The sequence below is a fragment of the Perca fluviatilis genome, chromosome 6 (assembly GCF_010015445.1).
Source record: "Perca fluviatilis chromosome 6, GENO_Pfluv_1.0, whole genome shotgun sequence".
NCBI classification, from domain to species: Eukaryota; Metazoa; Chordata; class Actinopteri; order Perciformes; family Percidae; genus Perca; species Perca fluviatilis.
The window spans coordinates 15,836,601-15,849,024 of NC_053117.1; the positions used below are offsets into that span (position 1 = coordinate 15,836,601).

The following is a 12,424-nucleotide window of genomic DNA, read 5'->3' on the forward strand; positions in this document are numbered from 1 at the left end:
ATTGTAGCCTTCATGTTCACGCTTTTTAATTGCAAACCAACCCAACATCCTGTACACTTGTCTTCACATCTCACCCCCCTACATTCCCCCGTCTCACCACGCATCCACGCAATCTCCCCTCATGGAATTACCCCATATGTGGTTGATGGTATCTGGGTTCAAATCAAATCTAAGCCCCAAATTTAGTCTCGTAAAGGCGTTGCCATAAGCATTTACTGCCTTTTTCTGCTCCCTCTGTGGCATGTACAGTTATACTCCGGTCACTGTCTCATTTTGGCTAGTAGGGGGAAGATGGGAGCAGTGTGACCCATATCTGTCTCTGAGTTATATACAGTTGCTTTTATGTTACTGCACTTGGCATTCAGTCAGGCCTTTAACACATAATATGATACAGTATATTATGTGTTATATGAAAATATTCATGCTAAATAATGCATAGATTTGAAAGATGCTACAGACTACCACCACATTGTTTTTGTATTTTTATCTCATGAGTTTCTGTATCATTGTTGGTCCCTGTTGAAATTGCACTGACATGATTTGATTATTTCTGGTAATTTAGGCATTTTGAAAAAGAATAGAGAGGATTCAGACATGACAACAAATGGCAAGAAATCCACAGCAGAAACACTCCACACGCCAGAGGTGAGCCTATTCTATGTGTTGATTTGTAAGACCTTATTCTATTATTCAAAGACATTCAGGCTTATTATCATTTTGCAACAGGTATAATATTCCCTTCTGCATTCAGACATGAATTGGCTATTGGCTCACCTCCTATTTTGCAGGTGCAGGTTTTGGAGTTTGATTGGAGGTCGGCATTTAGGGGGCTGGTCCCACACATGGCGCATTGTGTTAAAGTGGTGCTGGATGATGTTTGTGCCAAGAGTCTACAGCAGGAAGAGGCCTTACATTCTTCCGGACACACTTCCGTCATCCTGAGCCGCGTTCCTGGACACCCCGCCGTTACTGCCGACAACACACATCTCAGAGAAGATTTCTTCTACACGTACTCGGAGAGAGAGACTCCCAAAATGATAGCCAAGGTACTCCTGGATTCAGGGTAGGATAGACTGACAAGTGGTTTGCCAATATTGGTTGAGAGGCTGAGGTTCAACCTCTGACGATGAAGTGGTATCAGTTATTTACCTGCTACTAGTTACCAATAACATGAATGCAATTGATTCAGGGCATTCCATAGGCACTCTCAGGTATTTAGAATATAGTTATTCATTGCTTCTAATCAGTGGGGTCTTCCCTCTTTTATATATGATTTCTCATAATGCCTGTAATTTGTAGGGCAACAAATGTGATTGGGCTACAAAATCTGGTAACAGTCTCTTAAAATTTGCTCCACATAAGAAAGCCACACATTTCTTGTAAGCAAGAGTTTACAATCTCAGTTGTCCACACCCTCTTTGGATCACAATTTCTTTGTCTGAATTTTAGGCAGTTTTAGTAAGTTAACAGTAAATAAGAACTTTGAGGTTATCAAGTTGTGTTCACATGCACATTAATAATCAGATTTTGACCAGTAATTAAAGGGTTACTTGACTTTATCTGTTTAAATTGGGTAATTATAGGGCTATTCCTTTCATATTGTTTTGTTCATGGTATTGAGCGTAATTAAGACGCCTCCTCCACATTATTTTACAGCATTCCATGTCATGCATCAAACCTTATATTTCTCTCATGTTGTTATTACTAAATTACCTTGTGGCTTTCTGCAATTATTAAACAAATGTTGCTTTAAGCGGTTCTTTTCACAGTGCCCACAGATAGGAGAGAATGCCCAAAGATGCCTTCCTAAAGAAAGACACACCACTCTGTAAATGGCCATCAGCACAGCTGGAGGCACACAAAGCCTGTAGGCTGGAGAGCATTTGTAAATGATGAAACATGAAAGTGACAGTAAAGGGTCTTACTAGAGCTGTGAGATAGTCTTTGGAAATCTTCATCAGATGTGTGTCATCTGTGTCGTTAGATACTTTACATGTGACAAAGTCCTGTGAAAACTCAGAAAATGAGGATTCACGTTTTTACATCGCTTCAATGCCCTGCAACAGTGCAACAAAAATTGGAGGTCTTAATACAAATATGGTTACCCACATAGATTCTAAAAAAAAGTGTTATGTGTTGGAGAAAATGGTTTTTATTTTAATAGAACAAAATCATGTCTTATTTGTACCACAGGCATTTTTACAATATTTAATCCAAAACATTTTTACAATATTTAATCCAAAACCTTTTTACACTATTTAATCCAAAATATTTTATTTCTGAAAGAATTACTAATACAGTTCAAAGACTTGTATAACAAGCAAAAGTCAAGTCAAAATGTATTCTATTGTTTACCCCTGTTGTCTTGATTTTTTAGTCTTTCCCTGAAGGGAAATTATTATTTTCCCAAGCATTTGTGTCTAAGTGACTAATGTAAACAGAAATCGTGGAAATTGTTCCAGTATTGAACGAGAACGCTCTAACTTGAACAGGGCCGCAATGTAATCCAGTGGTGCAATATCGACTGTTGATGTACATCGACTTAAAGTGCTGTTTTTGCCACTGACAGGCTCAGATTGTTATTATAATTGTCTGACTACATTATGGAAAGGTACTGATGCCAGTCAACACAGTAACTTTAGCTAATAGCATTAGCTTACCCCCGCTTGTCTGCAGCTCTCCACTTTTGGAACAGCATTTTTCTTCGGTATAGGATTTCTTCTCTCTGGCTGGCAGAAGTCATCCCCGGTCAAAATGGTCACTGCAGACCCAGTGGTCTGCCAGGCGCAGTGTATGGACCGCAGTGTTAGGATCCATTTGTAGCTGTATGCTAGCCCAACTAGCCTCAACTTCAGCCTGTCTATATCCAAAGGAGAAGTCTGTGAAAGCTGCACAAAGTATAGTTTGACTTTTTGTTGGCACAATCCGGAAATGCAAGATTGAAAATCTTTTAGACAACACAAAGCTACGCTTTCTGTACTCCAAAACAACAAACTCTCCCCGGCACTCCTCTCTCCCCACTCGCATTCCACACCACTGTCTTCCAGCAAGTCGTCTCACAAGATTTCAAAACAAGACTTCATCATCTTTCCACAATGTAGTCAGACACTTATAATAACAATCTGAGCCTGTCCGTGGCGAAACCAAGCACTTCTAGTCGACGTACATTAATGGTGAGCATTTTTCTTATAGGGTTACATTGCAGCCCGGTATGCGGCTAACAGTTCCAGCATTATCTCTCAATACTGGAAAAAAAATACCGATATTTCAGACATGATAACACTCACTCACTATAAGCCACTGTTTTTCTCCTGCACACAATGTATCACATTATAACACACACACACACACACACACACACACACACACACACACACACACACACACACACACACACACACACACACACACACACACAGGTATAATACATTTGTAAAGGACCCCAACTTGTCACTCCTCACCCTGTGAATGAGCATGTTTTGCCGTACACCCCAGTGTCCCTGTCCTGTTCATCCTCCTTTACTACTACCTGGCTGAACAATGCAGGTCTGCACACATCACCCAGGGAGATTAATGTGTTTTGTAGCGGAAAGCCCCCTCTTCAATAGAGAGCCCAAATGATTTGGGCCTGACACAGTTGACACCCTGGATCAGAAAGGGCCTTGGAAAGAGTCATCAGTATTACTTTAGGGGGGTACTCTAAGGACAAAAGAGAGACAGGAGGAAACCAAGAAGCAGTATGGGTGATATTATGAGGGCATAGATGGTGTGTAGAGAAAGGTGTTGAATAGGGGAAAGTATGGGGTATACAGATGATAGAGGGATGTATCACAAAGGCAAATAGGCTATGGTACAGAGCTGGATAACAAAAGAGATAGTTTGAGAGAAGAGATGAGAAGAGAGGGCCTGGGAAATGGCAGAGAGAGGTGAAGTAGACACCAGAGATTGATTTTTCTCAGGAGGAAGACCACTGTCTGATGTGAGACCAGGCTTACTGTCTAACTCTACAAAGGTTCTCCAGTGTTGCGGACTGGACTGCCAAATACTTCAATTTAAAATGACACTGTGCTGTTTTTCTTATTTTTACCACTGCTGAACAACCTTCCCTCTTAAAAGTCTCTGAAACTTTCTCCAACTCACTTTCCTCCACCTTCCTCTAGCTCTTCTGCTACCCTCTACTCTCCTCCACACTGCACACTGTACAGACTCTTATCATTACTACCTCTCTTCCCTCCTCCTATGCCCCCTCCCCCTCTCCTCTAGCCCTTTTACTTGACAGTAATTGTGGCTCTCATTGCTAACGAGTGTCAGAATTTGTCTGTGCTCAGGACCTGTACAACATATTTATGTGTAGGTCAACGCTTCAAAGATGAGAGCCTTTCAGCCCAAAGGTTATACATGCATGCATTTGCATTCAATAACACCGAACGAGACAGACGTCCAGGACGAGACTGTTAGATATTATATATATATTTTTACCCCCTCTGTCCTCTTTTGACATATTCCCTAGTGTTTGAGCAGAGAGCAAATTACTATACAAGACATGAGCATGAAATATGGCCAGTTCAAAGGCATTATGATTGATCAATATTTCCCACATTTATATTCATATGTTCATAGCACAATCCTCGTTTTTTTTTTTCATGTGAACCCACCTCACTGTCTGTATTACCATACATATGCGGGCTGTGATGATACCGTTCATCCATCAGAGTACTTTAGATGGTGCTCTTTCTTTTTTTATTGGCCGTCAGTTGTGTGTTGAATGCCAAATACACTCTGTTCAACAGCTGGAACTCGCCCTCTTTTCAGAACCTGGGATTGAACTTTCCTCGTTTGGGTGGGCCCTTCTAAACTAGATGCTACCTCTCTATTATAGCAACAGAAGTGCCTTTTCTGTATTCAGACTTCTCTGAAGCCCTCACCTGCATGTTCAGTTCTCCACTTGTCTGTCTACTCCAAATTCTGCACACATAAACGGGCCTCCCTAGCACTTAAAAAACTTTATGCAATCTCTTTCACCTTGCTTCAATGGTCCTGGTGGGATTCTGGGCTTTGATCTGAGCTAGTTAAGGTTTCAGTCTGACTTCAGTGTGGATGCATGTGTGTGGTTGTTCTTGCATGAGTGTGCATGTAAGGATGACGGTCTGCTCAGTGTGTGTGTGAGTGTGTGTGTGTGTGTGTGTGTGTGTGTGTGTGTGTGTGCTTGTGTTCGTGCCAACCCCGTATGTGTATGAAATGCTTCTCCAGGGCCTCTCCATCCCCATGGGGATGTATGTTGTGTCGTGTCTGCCTCTGCTTTCTCCCTCTCACAGCTAAGCTCCTAATGACTGCATACAGTCAGATATTGACTTAATTGTCCAAACGGCCATTTAACCCCACTGGATGCTTTTAAGGAGAAAATTGTGTAAAGAGATTGTGAGATTGTCAATTGTGTGCACAGACTGGAGCCCATATCTGACAGAATGTCGAACTTTCCAGTCAGCTATTAAGTCAAGTAATAGAGTGCGTGACTCTAGAAGTAAGTAACACATGCTGTGATTGATTGATTGACTAAACTGGCGTAGAGTTTTCTGAGTTATGGTGATTTTCTTTTCCCCTCAGTGTGACCTGACTTGGTAGCTCCAGAGAATATGGTGACATATGCTTTGTTTTAAGGCTTTTTAAGAATCTGCTCACATGTATAGGTGGATACCTTTGTAGGTGAACTCACACACATGTGTGACTCCACGGCACTTGCCTGATCATCTTTCACTGTTCTCAATGTGATGCCAATAGAAAGCACATAAGGTTGTAGAGGCAGTTGTGTCAAGGTGTGCATGGGTGCATCTTGTTCTCTGCAGTAATAGGTACAGCACATGTTGCTTTTTTGAAGAATACATATTGAATTATTACACTACAGTATATGCATGCTATGGGTTTATTTTGTGCATGAGTTGGCAACCGGCACCACAGCATCCCAACACACAGACACACACAAACACGCACACTAGAAGAAGAATGAAGTATCAGTATAGCATTATGTCAACCATGCTGATTGACACAATGCTAATTAAAAACACATTAAAGATTTAAAAATAGAACTAAGCAAAATCCCACTGCTGCTTATCTGTGTCCCAGCAAGCACACACACTCATCTATTTTAAAGTGCCTTGATCGGCCGGTCTCCCAGAGGTAAAGGTGTAGGCAGCCCGGTCCCTATAGGCCTTTCTCCAGGACAAATGTAGATAAATGGGATAAGTCTTGCTTGTTGCTCTGGCAGTTTATAGAATAAGCTGTAGGTCTTTGTATTGCTGAAGCAGCTCTCTTTCCCTTCCTCTCTCTCACTCTTACCTTTGCCTGACCTTTTCTTTTTCTTTCCTCTCAGCATGTCTGACTCCCCACCTCTCCCTATGTGTTGTCACATTTCTATTGGAATGTAGTTAACATGATGCTTGCTGTTGTAAAATTAGACAAGTGCTCAGAAGTGATGGTTTTATTTGACCTGATACCAATTATGAATCTTCAGCAGCAAGGTTTTTGCTTTTAGACATCTGTATTCTGCATTGGCACTGATGTTTGCTTTTCAGCTGTAATGGCTTGCACAATGTAAGAGAAAAATGCAAGTGTAATACTCGGGCTCAGTCTTGAATCCTTGTCATGCGGATGACTCCTCGCAAATGTTCCAATATTTATATCTAATGAGGTCGCTTTCTGATGTTTTTTTTCTGTTTTTCCTCTTACTGACAGATTTTCCCTCTGTTATTGAGATTGTGTTGTCTTGTCTTTGCCTTCTCTCTCCCCTCAGTTCTGTGGAGCAATCATGACTGAGCTGGATGCCTTGCTACCCTTGGCAGCAGCCTGCAGAGACAGCTCTCTCCTGGAGGTGCGATCAAGCTTTGTGGAAGCGTGTAGCAGGGCAGTGTTTGCGATGCTGGGCCGTCTGCAGGAGAGGGCCCTGAAGGTACCATCCTCTGCACCCCTGAGGAACCTGCCTGCTCTGCTGGCCACTTGCATTTACGTGAACCAACGACTGGAGCACTATCATGCCAGGCTGAAAGATTCAAATAGTACTGCAGCTAAGGTGTAAGGAAAATGTTTGACATTGTTTTCTCATAACATGGCGTGGGAGTGGAATAGTGTATTGGCTATGCATTGAGTGTGTGTCTTATTGTGTAAATCCATCCATCCAATCATCCATCCAATCATCCATCCAATCATCCATCCATCCATTTACTCTAGCACCTATCGGATAAAAGACATAAATTGTTATTGGTTATTGATTGAATCTTTTGATCTCAATGAATAACTTGAAAAGCAATTTAGGAGTCCCTAACTCTGCCTTGCCAGAGTAACAACAACAGTTGAACCGTGGGGAACGTGTATGTCGGCGTGACTAATGCTGACTGGCTGCACTAATCAACAGAAACATGGAGATGGGTTACACTGGAAAAGTAGTATTGTACTATATATGTTGCAGTCCTTTGTTTTATAATCCCAGTAAGAATACATGTACAATACAAAAACACAACAAGGCAATGCTGTATAAACCCACAGATGGTGACTGTAGAGGGCATCAGGCCATGTCAAAGTGATCAGACATGCCTTGTTTCCAACATTACCCATTGTTCCTCATCATTCACATTACTCAATCATTTCCAAACTGCTGTTCATTTATCAACAATAACCTAATCAGACAGCCAGCTCAACAGATAATAAACTGAATTGCATTACAAACAGTTATACCACAGACTGTATCAGTATCACAACTCACTCCAGCTCCCCTGTATATATTTGCACATCGTCTTTGACTATATTTAGATATTTATTAAGCAAAAATTAGGAAAGAGATTCCTTCTTCCTAAATCTGTAATCCTTGTAATATAGGCAGAAAACAGAAGAAACATTTCAAAATTGTACATTTAGTAAAAAAAAAGAGTAGACATGATTGACAGCAGGTAATGACAGCCATATTGTGTCTACATCTGGTGAGTTTTTATGCCCCGTAATACCCCCTTAACCTTTGCTCTCCACACATCCCCTCTAACGGCATCCTTGGTGCCCTCAGTGCTCCTGTTGTCCCACCTCTGGCCCTGTGCACCCCTCCACCTGCACTTCCACCCTGCCCCCACCGGTCATAAAGCCCTACACCATCCAATCCCCCTGGTTTTAAGCCTCCTGCAGCCCTGTTAAACTTTTGCCTCTCTCTGGAAAGTATCAAGGCAGGCAGATGTAAAGGATATGAAATGTCACGCTGAACTTTCAGAATCAATCATTAGTTCTTTCATCTAATCATCTCACCTAATGTTTATTTGTTAGCTCCCTGAATATATAGTAGTCAATTATGCATCTGGATTACAGGATAGGGCCCTATTAGAATCTTGATCCCAGCAGCCCCTTTCTTCTATCTTAATTTACCATACGTATTATGGATTATGTATTTTCTGTCAATACCTTTTTAAAGGTTTGTTTTTTTTTCCCTCCATGCCTAGAGCCCTGACCCTGCTGCCAGTTCAAAAGTACCAAGATACAGTAGAGGCCTTGAGAGACCAGCTGAGCAGCTACTGTGTCCAGGTTTGTTCCACCTGCATTCTTCAAGACGCAGAAAGTCACCACTGGGCTGACCCCAAACCTTTCTACGAGGTAAAGTGTAAAGCTCACATTTCCCTAAAATCTGTGATTGAATTTTTCTCATTTAAGATCTATAGTAGGAGCCTATTTGAGAATTACCTATTTACCCTCAAATCAAAAGACGGTAACGTTAAACATCAACAATTTTATCTGCCGTTGATTTCTTGTAAAAAGTGGAAATTGTAATGCCACGTGTCTTAGTCGGCTTTTTTTTTGTAGATTTCAAGGAACTCTAGAAATTATACTCAGGAGCTTTCTCGCCTCTTCATTCCCACAATACACCTTTACCTCCCACTCTCCCTCTTCTAACCAAGCCTTCTACTCTGAGCTCCCTGAGAACATCTGTGGCTTCCATGCTGCCCTGGGGGCTCCAGGGATTCAGCTGTCTGAAGTCTGCAGTCTACACCGGGACTGTCTGGAAACAGCATAGGGCCTCTGAAACTCCCCTACCTTCATGCCCTTAAACCAATCTAAACCTCCTCTCTCTTTCATACTTTACCCTGCTTTTGCCTCTTTTTCCCTTTGTTCCTCCCTCCTTCCCTGGGTCACTGGTGTCAGACAGACCTGCTGTGCGCAGGTGTGTGCTTTTGTTCAAGCATGCCTGTATGCATCTGTACAGATGAATGCATGTGTGGGTTTGCAGCAGCATCTCAAGATGTACGTTTCATTTGGTGTGTATGTGTGTATCTATGGTTTCATTTCTGTTGTGTGTATGTGCAGTTGTATGCACAAGGTTTCCATCTCCTGGATCCCCAGCCCTGTGTCTTGGCTCTGCTCACTGCTCAGTGCAGCTCCAGAGAGACCCTTCTTTTCTTCCATCTTGTTATTTTACATTGGTATTGACACATGAATAGTTGTTGGCAGAGAGCTATTTAATATGCTATAATAGCAGCAGATGAGGTCAGTTAAGGCGATCAAAGGAAGTTTTGAGCATGACCTTTGCTACTTTCCATGTCAGGGTTTTGCCTTCAGAGGCAAATGCAAAATTTTATTGGAGAAAAAAAAAAAAGCCTTTATGATTTTCCAATTTTATTCCATCCCCAGTTCCCCATCCAAGATTCGGTTCTCACTGCTGCCAGGCCATCATCTCTAATAGGAATTTGTTCATAGTTGACCTGGCTGGTCAAATAAAGTTTAACTTGAGTGAGCGGTTTAAACAGTCCAACCACACATGTAGTTATGGCTGCTCTTGGTTTGGATCCAACGTCTGCGTTTGCTCTGCTGAGTCCACAGGCGGAGGATGGCGGCCTAATCCCGGACATAGAGCTCGGTCACGCTCCCCATCAACCACCGATCCCTAAATGACTGGCTCCAGGGAGGAGAGGAAGGAGAGAAGTAAAATATGAGATAGATGAGGTGAAGTGGGAAGAAAATGAGAAGGGACTGTAGGAGGATGTGTCAATATCTCTGCCACACGCGCACCATCCACCGGAGCAGTTTATTGCTGGAGGTTAAACATGAGGAGTTTGGGGCGAATAGAGGAAGAAGAGAGATATTTGATGAGCTAATTCTTCTATATCTTTTCCCACAAAGCTGCAGGATGCCAGGATAATAATCTGTTTTCCTCCATCTGTCCTCCCCCTCTATGTCTGTCTTTCTTCTCACTCTCACTTGTCTTTGCTCACTTTATTCAGAGAAGTTCTCCATGTCTCCCCTTGGCTCTCTCTCTCTCTGTACGTGTGAGCGTGAATGTGCGTGCAAGTGTGTGCCTGTTGTGATGTGTTCTCCAGTTCAGGACTTTAAAGCCGTCTAAAATCCCAGTGGGGGAAGAAACCCAGGTGCAGAGTGCAGGTGGCGTGACCACTGAGACATCCTGGTGTTGACAGACCTGCCTCTGTCTCTGTCTCTCTCTTTCTTCTCCTTCATGTTTTCTCTCCCACTCCCTCTATTTTTATCTCCTTCGACCTCTTGGTTTTTCCCCTGTTTTTGCTTCGCTGTCAATATCCATCTCACAATATATCTTCATCATCTGCAACCCCCCCTCCCTCCCCTCCCTCCCTGCCATCCACCACTTTCTTCCAAAGGGTGAGCGCTGTTCCTTCTCGGTGCAGATGTGGTTCTACTTCCTGTGTGGGCTGCGTAGCGACCTGTGGGCCGTCCTGCCGGCAGAGATGGCCAAGGAGGTGCTGGGCCATGTGCTGTATGAGACTTTACAGCTGCTGGTGCAAAGATATGCCAGGGCCCGCCCTTCGTACAAGAGAAACCTGCAAATCAGGTACTGGCCTCAGTTATAATCACTTGAGAAACTTGTCACTATCTAAAATAACAACATACCAAATGTAGTCCTGCACTGCAATTTGTGTTCTTGCCCCTTGTTTAAACACTTAGACATAATTGACAGTATGTCAGTAGTGCCGTGAGATGATAAAAAATGTTCATCCGTCAGATTTTTCCGTACTTTTTCTACTGAAGAAAAGCTGTGGTTGTATTTTGATGTTGTGAGCAGTATTGCCGATCAGTGAGAAGAACTGCTTAATGACAACAACTGGACTGTGCATTAATATAATGAAGTACCTTGCTTTGTAGGTATTTAACTGACCGGCTAGCCAAAACAGGAGTTCCTGTCTGGTTATATTCTCAATAAATGTTTTTTTTTTAATTTGAATTTCTGAAAAATGTATCAATTTCACAATATAAAATGACATACAGTAGCAGATTGTATCCTCACTGCAGAGCAAACATTCTATAATGGGATGATAATTGAGGAAACAACCTTACCACAAGGTCCGTTAGCTTTAGCTTTTAGGAGTTTTCGTTCATGTTGGCTCAGCAGCTGAGGTTCAAAGTTTATTCTTGACCTTGGAAACAGTAGTTGAGAAAACAATCTCAACCTCAGCTTTTAGGCCAACCCGGACAAGAGGTGCCTAAATGGTCCAGAAAAAAATGGAAATTGGAACAACTACAATTCCAAGTGTGCAAACTTCCTTTGAGTATGAGAACAGCTATTAAATGGAACTTGGTTGTTTTCTGCAGTTTGCAATCTCAAGAATGAACGTTGAACCCCAGGAATGATATGTTTTCTATCACAATTGATTATTTTACTCATCAGTGATTTGTGGTTGTCATAGACTATAGATTGTGTGTCCCTCTGCATTATGTTTTAACTCTCTCATTCTCTCATAACCTTTCTCACATGTGTACTTGTACACCCCACCTGATACTTTGGTATTTACTCAATGATGAATATAGACTTGGCTATACATTATGTTATCCTAAATTACATCAGAACTCATTGCCCTGAATGGTTTCATCTCTCTCACTGTTGGCCTAGTTTTCCTCAGCTCCTGTGGGTCTAATGGTGGAGGTGGTCTGACATAGTGTTAATACGTCATAGGCACACTCTTGGCACAGGCTCAGGGGGTCATCTTCTCCATCCTCTTTCTCCTCCTAATAGCTGAATGATGACAATGAGCAGGCTAAACTGTGACACACGGCAAAAGGTTGAAAGAGTGTATTTTATGTGTAGCACCACAGGATGTCAACACAAAGCCTGGTTTATGTTGCCTGGAGATGCATGTGTTGCTGGATGGACAGTTGTAAAGTGTAAGGCTAGCCTAAACAGATGGCTTTCCAAAGCATCTCTAAGTTTCCTATGTGTATATAGCACTCACATGGGTACTCTTATGCTACCTCAACTCTCTTGTATCAGTCCATTTCTGTGTGTGTCAAATAACAATTTAGGCCATGGGAAGAGCAAGCATGAGGAGATGGGAGATGATGAGCAGCTCTCCCCAACCAATTGAGGAAACAGATTTAGGGGGGAATAAATGTAAAAGCAATGACTTTTAATGTGAAATCCAAAGCCCTTAGTACA

General features: G+C 42.2%; 1 protein-coding gene across 1 annotated transcript in view; it reads left to right on the top strand.

The window, feature by feature from the left end:
• kiaa0825 (KIAA0825 ortholog) overlaps positions 1–12,424 on the top strand; it is a 127,169-nt gene that overhangs the window by 24,916 nt on the left and 89,829 nt on the right. The window contains exons 8-12 of the mRNA XM_039802830.1: positions 563–645; positions 789–1,046; positions 6,788–7,065; positions 8,472–8,622; positions 10,635–10,825. Of these exons, the coding sequence (XP_039658764.1) occupies positions 563–645; positions 789–1,046; positions 6,788–7,065; positions 8,472–8,622; positions 10,635–10,825 (961 nt within the window). The remainder of the gene's footprint in view (positions 1–562; positions 646–788; positions 1,047–6,787; positions 7,066–8,471; positions 8,623–10,634; positions 10,826–12,424) is intronic.